The 15,771-nt window shown below is 64.6% G+C and overlaps 1 protein-coding gene across 4 annotated transcripts in view; it reads left to right on the top strand.

Moving 5' to 3' along the window:
* Positions 1 to 14,961, top strand: part of MED25 (mediator complex subunit 25) — a 49,866-nt gene extending 34,905 nt beyond the window's left edge. For 2 of the 4 annotated variants that reach the window (XM_071801171.1, XM_071801170.1), the window contains exons 15-20: positions 1,417 to 1,605; positions 5,219 to 5,308; positions 5,396 to 5,449; positions 8,488 to 8,712; positions 11,605 to 11,791; positions 14,645 to 14,961. In XM_071801171.1, coding sequence (XP_071657272.1) covers positions 1,417 to 1,605; positions 5,219 to 5,308; positions 5,396 to 5,449; positions 8,488 to 8,712; positions 11,605 to 11,791; positions 14,645 to 14,757 — 858 coding nt within the window. In that variant the 3' untranslated portion in view covers positions 14,758 to 14,961. The remainder of the gene's footprint in view (positions 1 to 1,416; positions 1,606 to 5,218; positions 5,309 to 5,395; positions 5,450 to 8,487; positions 8,713 to 11,604; positions 11,792 to 14,644) is intronic. The other 2 variants (XM_071801174.1, XM_071801173.1) reach the window with 2 other exon arrangements.
* The last annotated feature ends 810 nt before the right edge of the window (positions 14,962 to 15,771 follow it).

The raw sequence follows: 15,771 nt of genomic DNA, 5'->3' as shown, positions 1-15,771 counted from the left end.
ATGTCCCTGTCCCTATGTCCCCATGTCCCCACGTCCCTGTCCCCACATGTCCCTGTCCCCATGTCCCTGTCCACATGTCCCTGTCCCCATGTCCCCATGTCCCTATGTCCCTGTCCCCATGTCTCTGTCTCCATGTCCCATGTCCCCATGTCCCTGTCCCCGTGTCCCTGTCCCGTGTCCCCCGGCGGGTCGTGTGTCCCCGGGGGTCCGTGACCGCTGTCCCTGCCGTGTCCCGTGTCCCTGTCTCCATGTCCCTATGTCCCTATGTCCCTATGTCCCTATGTCCCCATGTCCCCATGTCCCCATGTCCCCATGTCCCCATGTCCCATGTCCCCATGTCCCTGTCCCCATGTCCGTGTCCCCGTGTCCCCCGTCGGGCCGTGTGTCCCGGGGGGTCTCTGACCGCTGTCCCCGCCGTGTCCCTGTCCCCACGTCCCAGTCCCCACGTCCCAGTCCCCATGTCCCTGTCCCGTGTCCCCCGTCGGGCCGTGTGTCCCCGGGGGTCCGTGACCGCTGTCCCCGCCGTGTCCCGTGTCCCTGTCCCCATGTCCCTGTCCCCACGTCCCAGTCCCCATGTCCCTGTCCCGTGTCCCCCGGCGGGTCGTGTGTCCCCGAGGGGTCCGTGACCGCTGTCCCTGCCGTGTCCCGTGTCCCTGTCCCCACGTCCCTGTCCCCACGTCCCAGTCCCCATGTCCCTGTCCCGTGTCCCCCGTCGGGTCGTGTGTCCCCGGGGGTCCGTGACCGCTGTCCCCGCCGTGTCCCGTGTCCCTGTCCCCATGTCCCTGTCCCCACGTCCCTGTCCCCATGTCCCCATGTCCCAGTCCCCATGTCCCATAACCCCATGTCCCATGTCCCCAGGTGTGTTGTGGGTCCCCTGAGGTGTCCATGACTCATATCCCCATGTCCCCATGTCCCTGTCCCCATGTCCCTGTCCACATGTCCCTGTCCCCATGTCCCTATGTCCCTGTCCCCATGTCTCTGTCTCCATGTCCCCATGTCCCCATGTCCCATGTCCCCATGTCCCTGTCCCCGTGTCCCTGTCCCGTGTCCCCCGTCGGGCGGTGTGTCCCCGGGGGTCCGTGACCGCTGTCCCCGCCGTGTCCCGTGTCCCTGTCCCCATGTCCCTGTCCCCACGTCCCTGTCCCCATGTCCCCATGTCCCAGTCCCCATGTCCCATAACCCCATGTCCCATGTCCCCAGGTGTGTTGTGGGTCCCCTGAGGTGTCCATGACTCATATCCCCATGTCCCCATGTCCCTGTCCCCACGTCCCTGTCCACATGTCCCTGTCCCCATGTCCCCATGTCCCAGTCCCCATGTCCCTGTCCCCATGTCCCTGTCCCCGTGTCCCCCGTCGGGCCGTGTGTCCCGGGGGGTCTCTGACCGCTGTCCCCGCCGTGTCCCTGTCCCCGTCCCAGGCGGGCTGCGTGCACTTCCCGCACTCGTCCCCGTGCGAGGTCCGGGTGCTGATGCTGCTCTACTCGTCCAAGAAGAAAATCTTCATGGGGCTGATCCCCTACGACCAGAGCGGCTTCGTCAACGGCATCCGCCAGGTCATCACCAACCACAAGCAGGTCCAGCAGCAGAAGATGGAGCAGCAGCGCACTGTGAGCCCCATAGGGACCCATAGAGACCCATAGAGAACCATAGAAACCCATAGGGACCATATAGACCCATAGGGAACCATAGAGACCCATAGGGAACCATAGAGACCCAAAGGGACCCCCAGGTCATCACCAACCACAAGCAGGTCCAGCAGCAGAAGATGGAGCAGCAGCGCACTGTGAGCCCCATAGAGACCCATAGGGACCCATAGGGAGCCATAGGGACCCATAGATACCCATAGGGACCCCCAGGTCATCACCAACCACAAGCAGGTCCAGCAGCAGAAGATGGAGCAGCAGCGCACTGTGAGCCCCATAGAGACCCATAGGGAGCCATAGAGACCCATAGGGACCCATAGATACCCCTAGGGACCATAGAGACCAATAGAGACCCATAGAGACCATAGAGACCCATAGAGACCGTAGGCACCCATAGGGACCCATAAAGACCCATAGGGACCGTAGAGACCATAGGGACCCATAGGGACCCATAGAGACCCATACAGGCCACAAAGACCATAGAGACCCATAGGGATCCATAGAGACCCATAGGGACCATAGAGCCGAATAGAGACCCATAGAGACGAATAGAGACCCATAGAGACCGTAGGAACCCATAGGGACCCATAGAGACCCATAGGGACCGTAGAGACCATAGGGACCCATAGAGACCCATAGGGACCCACAGAGACCCATACGGGCCACAAAGACCATAGAGACCATAGGGATCCATAGAGACCCATAGGGACCATAGAGACGAATAGAGACCCATAGAGACGAATAGAGACCCATAGAGACCGTAGGAACCCATAGGGACCCATAGAGACCCATAGGGACCGTAGAGACCATAGGGACCCATAGAGACCCATAGGGACCCACAGAGACCCATAGGGACCCACAGAGACCCATACGGGCCACAAAGACCATAGAGACCATAGGGATCCATAGAGACCCATAGGGACCATAGAGACGAATAGAGACCCATAGAGACGAATAGAGACCCATAGAGACCGTAGGAACCCATAGGGACCCATAGAGACCCATACGGACCGTAGAGACCATAGGGACCCATAGAGACCCATAGGGACCCACAGAGACCCATACGGGCCACAAAGGCCATAGAGACCATAGGGATCCATAGAGACCCATAGGGACCATAGAGACGAATAGAGACCCATAGAGACGAATAGAGACCCATAGAGACCGTAGGAACCCATAGGGACCCATAGAGACCCATAGGGACCCACAGAGACCCATACGGGCCACAAAGGCCATAGAGACCATAGGGATCCATAGAGACCCATAGGGACCATAGAGACGAATAGAGACCCATAGAGACGAATAGAGACCCATAGAGACGAATAGAGACCCATAGAGACCGTAGGAACCCATAGGGACCCATAGAGACCCATAGGGACCGTAGAGACCATAGGGACCCATAGAGACCCCCAGGATACCATAGGGACCCCCAGACACCCCCAGCTACCCACCCACCCATGGGACCCCCAAACTGCCCTTGGGACCCCCAAAAGTGCCCCTGGGACCCCCATAAACTTCCCCAGGACCCCCTAGAGTGCCCCTGGGACCCCCCAAACTGCCCCTGGGACTCCCCAAACTGCCCCTGTGACCCCTAAAAGTGCCCCTGGGACCCCCAGAAGTGCCGCTGGGATCCCCAAAAGTGCCCCTAGGATCCCAAAACTGCTCTTGGGACCCCCCAAAAGTGCCCCTGGGACCCCCAAAAGTGCCCCTGGGACCCCAAAACTGCTCTTGGGACCCCCCAAAAGTGCCCCTGGGACCCCCAAAAGTGCCCCTGGGACCCCCAGAAGTGCCCCTGGGACCCCCAAACTGCCCTTGGGACTCCCCAAAAGTGCCCCTGGGACCCCCAAAAGTGCTCCTGGGACCCCCAAACTGCCCCTGTGACCCCCCAGACTGCCCCTGTGGCCCCTAAAAGTGCCTTTGGGACCCTCAGAAGTGCCCCTGGGACCCCCCAAAAGTGCCCCTGGGACCCCCGAAAGTGCTCCTGGGACCCCCATAAACTTCCCCAGGACCCCCTAGAGTGCCCCTGGGACCCCCAGACTGCCCTTGGGACCCCCCGAAACTGCCCTTGGGACCCCCAAAAGTGCCCTGGGACCCCCATAAACTTCCCCAGGACCCCCTAGAGTGCCCCTGGGACCCCCAAACTGCCCTTGGGACCCCCCAAAAGTGCCCCTGGGACCCCCAAAAGTGTCCCTGGGACCCCCATAAACTTCCCCAGGACCCCCAAAAGTGCCCCTGGGACCCCCAGATCTGCCCCTGTGACCCCCAAAAGTGCCCCTGGGACCCCCCAAACTGCCCTTGGGACCCCCAGAAGTGCCCCTGGGACCCCCAAAAGTGTCCCTCGGACCCCCATAAACTTCCCCAGGACCCCCCCAGAGTGCCCCTGGGACCCCCAGATCTGCCCCTGTGACCCGCAAAAGTGCCCCTGGGACCCCCCAAACTGCCCCTGGAACCCCCAAAAGTGCCCTGGGACCCCCGAAAGTGCTCCTGGGACCCCCATAAACTTCCCCAGGACTCCCTAGAGTGCCCCTGGGACCCCCAGACTGCCCTTGGGACCCCCCGAAACTGCCCTTGGGACCCCCAAAAGTGCCCTGGGACCCCCATAAACTTCCCCAGGACCCCCTAGAGTGCCCCTGGGACCCCATAATCTGCCCCTGGGACCCCCCAAAAGTGCCCCTGGGACCCCCAAAGGGGCTCCTGGGACCCCCCAGACTGCCCTCGGGACCCCCAAACTGCCCCTGGGATCCTCAAAAGTGCCCCTGGGACCCCCAAACTGCCCCTGGGACCCCCAAAAGTGCCCCTGGGACCCTCCAGACTGCCCTTGGGACCCCCAAAAGTGCCCCTGGGACCCCCATAAACTTCCTCAGGACCCCCTAGAGTGCCCCTGGGACCCCCAAACTGCCCCTGGGACTCCCCAAACTGCCCCTGTGACCCCCAAAAGTGCTCCTGGGACCCCCATAAACTTCCCCAGGACCCCCCAGAGTGCCCCTGGGACCCCCAGAAGTGCCCCTGGGACCCCCAAACTGCCCCTGTGACCCCTAAAAGTGCCTTTGGGACCCTCAGAAGTGCCCCTGGGACCCCCAGAAGTTCCCCTGGGACCCCCATAAACTTCCCCAGGACCCCCCAGAGTGCCCCTGGGACCCCCAGATCTGCCCCTGTGACCCCCAAAAGTGCCCCTGGGACCCCCCAAACTCCCCTTGGGACCCTCAGAACTGCCCCTGTGACCCCCAAAAGTTCCCCTGGGACCCCCATAAACTTCCCCAGGACCCCCCAGAGTGCCCCTGGGACCCCCAGAAGTGCCCCTGGGACCCCCAAAAGTTCCCCTGGAACCCCCATAAACTTCCCCAGGACCCCCTAGAGTGCCCCTGGGACCCCATAATCTGCCCCTGGGACCCCCCAAAAGTGCCCCTGGGACCCCCAAAAGTGCCTCTAGGACCCCCAAACTACCCCTGGGACCCCCGAAAGTGCCCCTGGGACCCCCATAAACTTCCCCAGGACCCCCCAGAGTGCCCATGGGACCCCCAAAAGTGCCCCTGGGACCCCCAAACCCCCGCCCCCCTAAGCTCCTCGTGTCCCACAGCTGGGGGGCTCAGCCCCCGTTCCCGGAGCCCCCCCGTTCCTCCCCAAACAAGCGGGGACCCTCCCGGTGGCCTCGGGGGTGCAGCCGCAGGTAACTGGGGGTACGGGGGGGGTTGGGTTGGGGGTGCCCTTGGGACCCCCCCAAATTCACTTGTGTGTCCCCCCCTCCTCCTCAAAGCAGGTGAACCCGGGGCTGGGGCTCCTGGAGGAGCAGCAGCGGCAGCAGAGCCTGGTCTGGGGGGTTTGGGGGTCCTGGGGGGTTTGGGGGGGTCTGGGGGATTTGGGGGGGTTTGGGGGTCCTGGGGCGTTTGGGGGGGGTCTGGGGGATTTGGGGGGGTTTGGGGGTCCTGGGAGGGTTTGGGGGTCCTGGGGGGTTTGGGGGGGTTTGGGGGTCCTGGGGGGTTTGGGGGGGTCTGGGGGATTTGGGGGGGTTTGGGGGTCCTGGGGGGTTTGGGGGTCCTGGGGGGTTTGGGGGGGTTTGGGGGTCTGGGAGGGTTTAGGGGTCCTGGGGGGTTTGGGGGGGTCTGGGGGGTTTGGGGGTCCTGGGGGGTTTGGGGGTCCTGGGAGGGTTTGGGGGTCCTGGGGGGATTGGGGGGTCTGGGGGGTTTGGGGGTCTGGGAGGGTTTGGGGGGTCCTGGGAGGGTTTGGGGGTCCTGGGGGGTTTGGGGGGGTCTGGGGGGTTTGGGGGTCCTGGGGGGTTTGGGGGGGTCCTGGGGGTTTGGGGGTCTGGGAGGGTTTGGGGGTCCTGGGGGGTTTGGGGGTCCTGGGGGGCTTGGGGGTGTCCTGGGGGATTTGGGGGTCTGGGAGGGGTTTGGGGGTCCTGGACGGTTTGGGGGTCCTGGGGGGTTTGGGGGTCCTGGGGGGTTTGGGGGTCTGGGAGGGTTTGGGGGTCTGGGGGGTTTGGGGGGGTCTGGAGGGTTTGGGGTTTTGGGAGGGTTTGGGGGTCCTGGGGGTTTGGGGGGATCTGGGGGGTTTGGGGGGGTCCTGGGGATTTGGGGGTCTGGGAGGGGTTTGGGGGTCCTGGACGGTTTGGGGGTCCTGGGGGGTTTGGGGGGGTTTGGGGGGCCTGGGGGGTTTGGGGGGGTCTGGGGGATATGGGGGGGTTTGGGGGTCCTGGGGGGTTTGGGGGGGTCTGGGGGATTTGGGGGGGTTTGGGGGGCCTGGGGGGTTTGGGGGGGTCTGGGGGATATGGGGGGGTTTGGGGGTCCTGGGGGGTTTGGGGGTCTGGGGGGGTTTGGGGGTCCTGGGGGGTTTGGGGGGGTCTGGGGGATTTGGGGGGGTTTGGGGGTCCTGGGGGATTTGGGGGGGTTTGGGGGTCCTGGGGGGTTTGGGGGTCTGGGGGGGTTTGGGGGTCCTGGGGGGTTTGTGGGGCTCTGGGGGGTTTGAGGGTCTGGGAGGGTTTGGCGGTCCTGGGGGGTTTGGGGTGGTCTGGGGGTTTGGGGGGGTTTGGGGGTCCTGGGGGATTTGGGGGGGTTTGGGGGTCCTGGGGGGTTTGGGGGTCTGGGGGGGTTTGGGGGTCCTGGGGGGTTTGGGGGGGTCTGGGGGATTTGGGAGGGTTTAGGGGTCCTGGGGGGTTTGGGGGGGTCTGGGGGGTTTGGGGGTCCTGGGGGGTTTGGGGGGGTCCTGGGGGTTTGGGGGTCTGGGAGGGTTTGGGGGTCCTGGGGGGTTTGTGGGGCTCTGGGGGGTTTGGGGGTCTGGGAGGGTTTGGGGCTCCTGGGGGGTTTGGGGGGGTCTGGAGGGTTTGGGGGTCTGGGAGGGTTTGGGGGTCCTGGGGGTTTGGGGGGATCTGGGGGGTTTGGGGGTCTCGGGGGGGTTTGGGGGGGTCTGGAGGGTTTGGGGGTCTGGGAGGGTTTAGGGGTCCTGGGGGGTTTGGGGGGATCTGGGGGGTTTGGGGGTCTGGGAGGGTTTGGGGCTCCTGGGCGGTTTGGGGGGATCTGGGGGGTTTGGGGGGGTCCTGGGGGTTTGGGGGTCTGGGAGGGTTTGGGGGTCCTGGGGGGTTTGGGGGTCCTGGGGGATTTGGGGGGGGCCTGGGGGATTTGGGGGTCTGGGAGGGTTTGGGGGTCTGGGGGGTTTGGGGGTCTGGGAGGGTTTGGGGGTCCTGGATGGTTTGGGGGTCCTGGGGGGTTTGGGGGTCCTGGGGGGTCTGGGGGGGGCCTGGGGGATTTGGGGGTCTGGGAGGGTTTGGGGGTCTGGGGGGTTTGGGGGTCTGGGAGGGTTTGGGGGTCTTGGGGGGTTTGGGGGTCTGGGAGGGTTTGGGGGTCCTGGGGGGCTTAGGGGTCCTGGGGGGTTTGGGGGGTCCTGGGGGATTTGGGGGTCTGGGAGGGTTTGGGGGTCCTGGGGGGTTTGGGGGTCCTGGGAGGTTTGGGGGGGTCTGGGGGTTTGGGGATCTGGGAGGGTTTGGGGGTCCTGGGGGGTTTGGGGGTCCTGGGGGGTTTGGGGGGACCTGGGGGGGCCATGGGGGGTTTGGGGGGAATATGGGGGGTTTGGGGGTCCTGGGGGGGTCATGGGGGGTTTGGAGGGTCCTGGGGGTTTAGGGGGGGACCTGGGATTTTGGGGGTCCTGGGGGCATTTGGGGGTCCTGGGGGGTTTGGGAGGGTCTGGGGGGGGTGGGTTCTGGGGGGTTGGGGGGGTTGGAGGGACCTGGGGAGTTTGGGGGGATCTGGGGGGTTTGGGGGGGTCTGAGGGGTTTGGGGGTGCATGGGGGGGTTTGGGGGAGTCGGGGGGGTTTTGGGGGTGGATCCTGGGGGGTTTGGGGGGGTCAGAGGGATTTGGGGGGGGGTCTGGGGATGTTGGGGGTCTTGGGGTCCTTGGGGGGTCTGGGGGGTTTGGGGGGACCTGGGGGTTTGGGGGTGCTGAGGGGTTTGGGAGAGTTGAGGGGGTTTGGGGGCTCCTGGGGGGTCTGAGGGGGTTTAAGGGGGGGGTCCTGGGGGTTTTGGGGGGGGCTGAGGGGTTTGGGGGTCCTGGGGGGTCCTGGAGGGCCCTGGGGGGTTTGGGGGGTCCTGGGGGGTTTGGGGGGTTCTGGGGGATTTGGGGGGGGTCTGGGGGAGATCAGGGGGATCCTGAGGCACTTTGGGGGGACCCAGGATGAGTTGGGGGGGGGGTCTGAGGGTTTGGGGGGGTCTGGGGGGTCTTGGGGGGACCCTGGATGGGTTTGGGGGTCAATGGGGTTTGGGGGGGTCAGAGGGGTTTTGGGGGCACCCTGGCTGGGTTTGGGGTGTCTGGGTGGATTTGGGGGGGGTCCCAACACCCCCATTTCCCCCCCTCCTCCAGTTACAACTGCGGGCGCAACAAGCAGCGAATCAGCAACAGGCGCAGCCCCCCCAGGCCCCGCCCCCTCCGCCCGCCCCCCAGGCCCCGCCCCCCGCCCCTCCCCCTGCCCCGGGACCCCCCCAAAACGCCCCCCCCCCAGCTGCCCAGAGCGGGGGGGCCCTGCTGCGCCCCCAAAACCCCGGAGCCAACCCCCAGCTGCGCAGCCTCCTGCTGAGTCAGCAACCGGTGAGTCCGGGGACCCCCCCCAAAATGGGGACCCCCCCCCAAAATGGGGACCACCCCCCAATATAGGGACCACCCCCAAAATGGGGACCACCCCCAATATAGGGACCACCCCCAAAATGGGGACCCCCGCCCAAAATGGGGACCACCCCCCCCCAAAATGGGGACCACCCCCCAATATAGGGACCAACCCCCAAAATGGGGACCCCTCCCCCAAAATGGGGACACCCCCCAATATAGGGACCACCCCCCAAAATGGGGACCACCCCCCCAAAATGGGGACCCCCCCCCCAAAATGGGGACCACCCCCCCCCAAAATGGGGACCACCCCCCAATATAGGGACCAACCCCCAAAATGGGGACCCCCCCCCAAAATGGGGACCACCCCCCCCAAAATGGGGACCACCCCCCAATATAGGGACCAACCCCCAAAATGGGGACCCCTCCCCCAAAATGGGGACCACCCCCCAATATAGGGACCAACCCCCAAAATGGGGACCCCTCCCCCAAAATGGGGACACCCCCCAATATAGGGCGCCCCCCAAAATGAGGACCCCCCCCATAATGGGGACCCATCCAATAGGGACCCCCCTCCAAAATGGGGATCCCCCCATAATGGGGACCCCCCCCAAAATGGGGACCACCCCCCAATATAGGGACCACCCCCCAAAATGGGACCCCCCCCACAAATTTGGGACCCCCCCCCACAAAATGGGGATAACCCCCCCAAAATGGGGACCACCCCCCAATGTAGGGACCCCCCCCAAAATGGGGACACCCCCCCAATATAAGGACCCCCCCACAAAATTGAGACCCCCACCCAAAATGGGGATAACCCCCCCGAAATGGGGACACCCCCATAATGGGGACCCCCCCCCCAAAATGGGGACCACCCCCCAATATAGGGACCCCCCCCAAATGGGGACACCCCCATAATGGGGACCAAACCCCAATATAGGGACCCCCCCCAAAAAATGGGGATAACCCCCCCAAAATGGGGACACCCCCATAATGGGGACCCCCCCCCAAAATGGGGACCACCCCCTATTATAGGGACCTCCCATCAATATAGGGACCCCCCCAAAATGGCGACAGCCCCCAATATAAGGACCCCCCCCACAAAATTGGGACCCTCACCCAAAATGGGGATAACCCCCCCAAAATGGGGACACCCCCATAATGGGGACCCCCCCCCCAAAATGGGAATCACCCCCCCAATATAGGGACCACCCCCCAAAATGGGAACACCCCCAATATAGGGCCCCCCCCCAAAATGAGGACCCCCCCCATAATGGGGACCCATCCAATAGGGACCCCCCCCAAAAATGGGGATCCCCCCATAATGGGGACCCCCCCCAAAATGGGGACCACCCCCCAAAATAGGGACCCCACCCAATATAGGGACCCCCCCCAAAATGGGGACACCCCCAAAATAGGGACCCCCACCCCAATGGGAACCCACAATGGAACCAGTGAGTCTTGGGGACCCCCAAATGGGGACACCCCCCAAAATAGGGACCCCCCCTCAAAATGGGGACCACCCCCCAATATAGGGACCCCCCCAAAATGGGGACACCACCATAATGAGGATAACCCCCCCCAAAATGTGGACCCCCACCAATATAGGGACCCCCCCCAAAATGGGGACCACCCCCCAATATAGGGACCCCCCCCAAGAAATGGGGATAACCCCCCCAAAATGGGGACACCCTCATAATGGGCACCCCCCCCCCAAAATGGGGACCACCCCCCATTATAGGGACCGCCCCTCAATATAGGGACCCCCCCCCAAAATGGGGACACCCCCCCAATATAAGGACCCCCCCACAAAATTGGGACCCTCACCCAAAATGGGGATAACCCCCCCGAAATGGGGACACCCCCATATTGGGGACCCCCCCCAAAATGGGGACCAACCCCCAATATAGGGACCCCTCCCCCAAAATTGGAACACCCCCAATATAGGGCCCCCCCCCAAAATGAGGACCCATCCAATAGGGACCCCCCCCCAAAATGGGGATCCCCCCATAATGGGGACCCCCCCCAAAATGGGGACCACCCCCCAATGTAGGGACCCCCCCCAAAATGAGGACACCCCCCCAATATAAAGACCCCCCCCACAAAATTGAGACCCCCACCCAAAATGGGGATACCCCCCCCCGAAATGGGGACACCCCCATAATGGGGACCCCCCCCCAAAATGGGGACCACCCCCCAATATAGGGACCCCCCCCAAAATGGGGACACCCCCATAATGGGGACCCCCCCCCAAAATGGGAATCACCCCCCAGTATAGGGACCCCCCCCAAAATGGGGACCCCCCTCAAAATACTGGGGGGGGGGGGGCCAATACCTCTGAAAATTGGGGGGGGGGGGGGCAGGGTGTGGAATTTTGGGGGGGGGGGAATTTGGAGGGGGTGAAATGGAGGGGCTGGAATTTTGGGGGGGCAGTGAAATGGGGGGGGTTAATTGGGGGGGGGCACCATTTGACCCCCCACCCCCTCCCATGGTTCTGTAGCCCCAGGGGGGGTTGAATGGGAGGGGGTGAATTGGGGGGGGGCACCATTTGACCCCCCACCCCCCCCCATGGTTCTGTAGCCCCGGGGGGGTTGAATGGGAAGGGGTGAATTGGGGGGGGGGGGGGGGCACCATCTGACCCCCCCCCCTCCCCATTCTGCAGCCCAGGGGGGGTTGAATGGGAGGGGGTGAATTGGGGGGGGGGCACCATTTGACACCCCCCCTCCCCCATTCTGCAGCCCAGGGGGGATTGAATGGGAGGGGGGTGAAAGGGTGAAATGGCCCCCCCGGCGGGGGGGGGGGCGGGGGGTAGAATTTTGGGGGGGGGTTAAATGGGGGAGGGGGGGCACCATTTGACCCCCCCCCGTGGTTCCGCAGCCCCAGGGGGCGGTGGCGCCCCCCCCCGCGCAGCCCCTGCACCACCTGCAGCCGCCCCCTCCCCCCGCGCAGCCACTGCTGCCCCACGGGGCCCTGGGGCCCCTCCTGCACCCCCCCCCGCCCCCCCCCCCGCCGGGGGGGCAGCCCTGGGGGGGGCAGCTGGGACCCCCCCGCGCCGCCCTGCCAGGTGAGACCCCCCCCCCCCACTAACCCGGGAACCCCAAACTGATCCCAAACCCACCCGGGACCCCCCCCCAAAGTGACCCCGGGACCCCCCCAAACTGATCCCAACCCACCCGGGACCCCCCCCAAAGTGACCCCGGGACCCCCCCAAACTGACCCCAACCCACCCGGGACCCCCCCCAAAGTGACCCTGGGACCCCCCCAAACTGACCCCAAAGTGACCCCGGGACCCCCCAAACTGACCCCAAACCCACCCGGGACCCCCCCCCAAAGTGACCCCGGGACCCCCCCAAACTGACCCTAAAGTGACCCTGGGACCCCCCCAAACTGACCCCAAACCCACCCGGGACCCCCCCCCAAAGTGACCCCGGGACCCCCCCAAACTGATCCCAAACCCACCCGGGACCCCCCCCAAAGTGACCCCGGGACCCCCCCAAACTGATCCCAAACCCACCCGGGACCCCCCCCAAAGTGACCCCAAAGTGACCCCAGACCCCCCAAACTGACCCCAAACCCACCCGGGACCCCCCCCCCAAAGTGACCCTGGGACCCCCCCAAACTGATCCCAAACCCACCCGGGACCCCCCCCAAAGTGACCCCGGGACCCCCCCAAACTGATCCCAAACCCACCCGGGACCCCCCCCAAAGTGACCCCAAAGTGACCCCAGACCCCCCAAACTGACCCCAAACCCACCCAGGACCCCCCCCAAAGTGACCCCGGGACCCCCCCCAAACTGACCCCAAACCCACCCGGGACCCCCCCCCCAAAGTGACCCCAGGACCCCCCCAAACTGATCCCAAACCCACCCAGGACCCCCCCCCAAAGTGACCCCGGGACCCCCCCAAACTGATCCCATACCCACCCGGGACCCCCCCCAAAGTGACCCCGGGACCCCCCCAAACTGACCCCAAACCCACCCGGGACCCCCCCCCAAAGTGACCCCAGGACCCCCCCAAACTGACCCCAAACCCACCCGGGACCCCCCCCAACTGACCCCTAAGTGACCCCAGGACCCCCCAAACTGACCCCAAACCCACCCGGGACCCCCCCCCCAAAGTGACCCCGGGACCCCCCCAAACTGATCCCAAACCCACCCGGGACCCCCCAAACTGATCCCAAACCCACCCGGGACCCCCCCGCAAAGTGACCCCGGGACCCCCCCAAACTGACCCCAATCCCACCCGGGACCCCCCCCCCCCAAAGTGACTTTGGGACCCCCCCAAACTGATCCCAAACCCACCCGGGACCCCCCCCCCAAAGTGACCCCGGGACCCCCCCAAACTGACCCCAAAGTGACCCCGGGACCCCCCCCAAAGTGACCCCGGGACCCCCCCAAACTGACCCCAAACCACCCGGGACCCCCCCCCAAAGTGACCCCGGGACCCCCCCAAACTGATCCCAAACCCACCCGGGACCCCCCCAAACTGACCCCAAAGTGACCCCGGGACCCCCCCAAACTGACCCCAAACCCACCCGGGACCCCCCCCAAAGTGACCCCGGGACCCCCCCAAACTGACCCCAAACCCACCCAGGACCCCCCCCCAAAGTGACCCCGGGACCCCCCCAAACTGACCCCAAACCCACCCGGGACCCCCCCCAAAGTGACCCCGGGACCCCCCCAAACTGATCCCAAACCCACCCGGGACCCCTCCCAAAGTGACCCCGGGACCCCCCCAAACTGATCCCAAACCCACCCGGGACCCCCCCCAAAGTGACCCCGGGACCCCCCCAAACTGATCCCAAACCCACCCGGGACCCCTCCCAAAGTGACCCCGGGACCCCCCCAAACTGACCCCAAACCCACCCAGGACCCCCCCCCAAAGTGACCCCGGGACCCCCCCAAACTGACCCAGGGACCCCCCCAAACTGACCCCAAACCCACCCGGGACCCCTCCCAAAGTGACCCCGGGACCCCCCCAAACTGACCCCAAACCCACCCGGGACCCCCCCCCAAAGTGACCCCGGGACCCCCCCAAACTGACCCCAAACCCACCCGGGACCCCCCCCCAAAGTGACCCCGGGACCCCCCCAAACTGACCCAGGGACCCCCCCAAACTGAACCCGGGACCCCCCAAAGTGACCCTGAGACCCCCCAAACTGAACCTGGGACCCCCCCAAAGTGACTCTGGGGCCTCCCCAAACTGACTCTGGGACCCCCCCAAACTGATCCTGGGACCCCCCCAAACTGATCCCGGGACCCCAAAACTGCACCTGGGACCCCAAAAGTAAACCTGGGGACCCCCCAAACTGCTTCATTTCCCCCTGGGCCCCATTTCCCCCCATTCCCCCCCTGTCCCCATGTCCCCCCTGTCCCCCCTTGTCCCCCCATTCCCCTCATGTCCCCTCATGTCCCCCCATGTCCCCCCATGTCCCCCTGACCCCCCTGTCCGCCCATGTCCCCCCACATCCCCCCATGTCCCCCGTGTCCCCCTAACCCCCATGTCCCCCCATGTCCCCCATGTCCCCCCCATGTCCCCATGTCCTCCCACATCCCCCCATGTCCCTCGTGTCCCCTTGACCCCCATGTCCCCCCATGTCCCCCATGTCCCCCTGACCCCTCCCGACCCCCCCCGACCCCCATGTCCCCCTGACCCCCTTGACCCCCATGTCCCCCCCATGTCCCCCTGACCCCCATGTCCCCCCACATCCCCCCATGTCCCCCCTGTCCCCCTGACCCCCATGTCCCCCCACATCCCCCCATGTCCCCCTGTCCCCCTGTCCCCCTGACCCCCATGTCCCCCCACATCCCCCCATGTCCCCCATGTCCCCCTGTCCCCCTGACCCCCATGTCCCCCCACATCCCCCCATGTCCCCCATGTCCCCCTGTCCCCCTGACCCCTGTCCCCGTGTCCCCAGGTCAGATGCTGCTCCCCCCCGGCCCCCGCGGCCCCGTGCCCCCCCCGGGGGGGCTGCAGCCGGTGCAGGCGCCCAGCGTCATGGAGGAGGACATCCTGATGGACCTCATCTAGGGCACCCGAAACACCCCAAAAACACCCAGAAACACCCCCAAAACACCCAAAAACACCCCCAAAACACCCCAAAACACCCCCAAAACACCCAAAAACCCCCCAAAACCACCCAGAAACACCCAAAAACACCCCCAAAACACCCCCAAAACCTCATCTAGGGCACCCGAAACACCCAGAAATACCCCAAAAACACCCCAAAAACACCCAGATACACCCCAAAAACACCCAGAAACACCCAGAAATACCCCAAAAACACCCCCAAAACCACCCAGAAACACCCTAAAAACACCCCAAAACACCCCCAAAACCTCATCTAGGGCACCCAAAACACCCCAAAAACACCCAGAAACACCCCCAAAACACCCAGAAACACCCCAGAAACACCCAAAAACACCCCCAAAACCTCATCTAGGGCACCCAAAACACCCCAAAAACACCCAGAAACACCCCCAAAACACCCAGAAACACCCCCAAAACACCCAAAAACACCCCAGAAACACCCAAAAACACCCCCAAAACCTCATCTAGGGCACCCAAAACACCCCAAAAACACCCAGAAACACCCCCAAAACACCCAAAAACACCCAAAAAACACCCAGAAACACCCCAAAAACACCCAGAAACACCCAAAAACACCCCAAAAACACCCCCAAAACCTCATCTAGGGCACCCAAAACACCCAGAAACACCCAGAAATACCCCAAAAAGACCCAGAAACACCCAAAAACACCCCCAAAACACCCAGAAACACCCCAAAAACCCCAGAACACCCCAAAAACCTTATCTAGGGCACCCAAAACACCCAGAAACACCCCAAAAAACTCCCAGAAACCACCCTAAAACACCCAAAAACACCCCCAAAACACCCCCAAAACCTCATCTAGGGCACCCAAAACACCCCAAAAACACCCAGAAACACCCCAAAAACACCCAGAAACCACCCCAGAAACACCCCAAAACACCCCAAAAACTCCCAGAAACCACCCCAAAACACCCAAAACCACCCCCAAAATA

The sequence above is a fragment of the Patagioenas fasciata genome, chromosome 35 (assembly GCF_037038585.1).
Source record: "Patagioenas fasciata isolate bPatFas1 chromosome 35, bPatFas1.hap1, whole genome shotgun sequence".
Classification (NCBI taxonomy): domain Eukaryota; kingdom Metazoa; phylum Chordata; class Aves; order Columbiformes; family Columbidae; genus Patagioenas; species Patagioenas fasciata.
The sequence above is the reverse complement of the archived record's forward strand: the minus strand, read 5'-3'. Positions and strand labels throughout refer to the sequence as shown.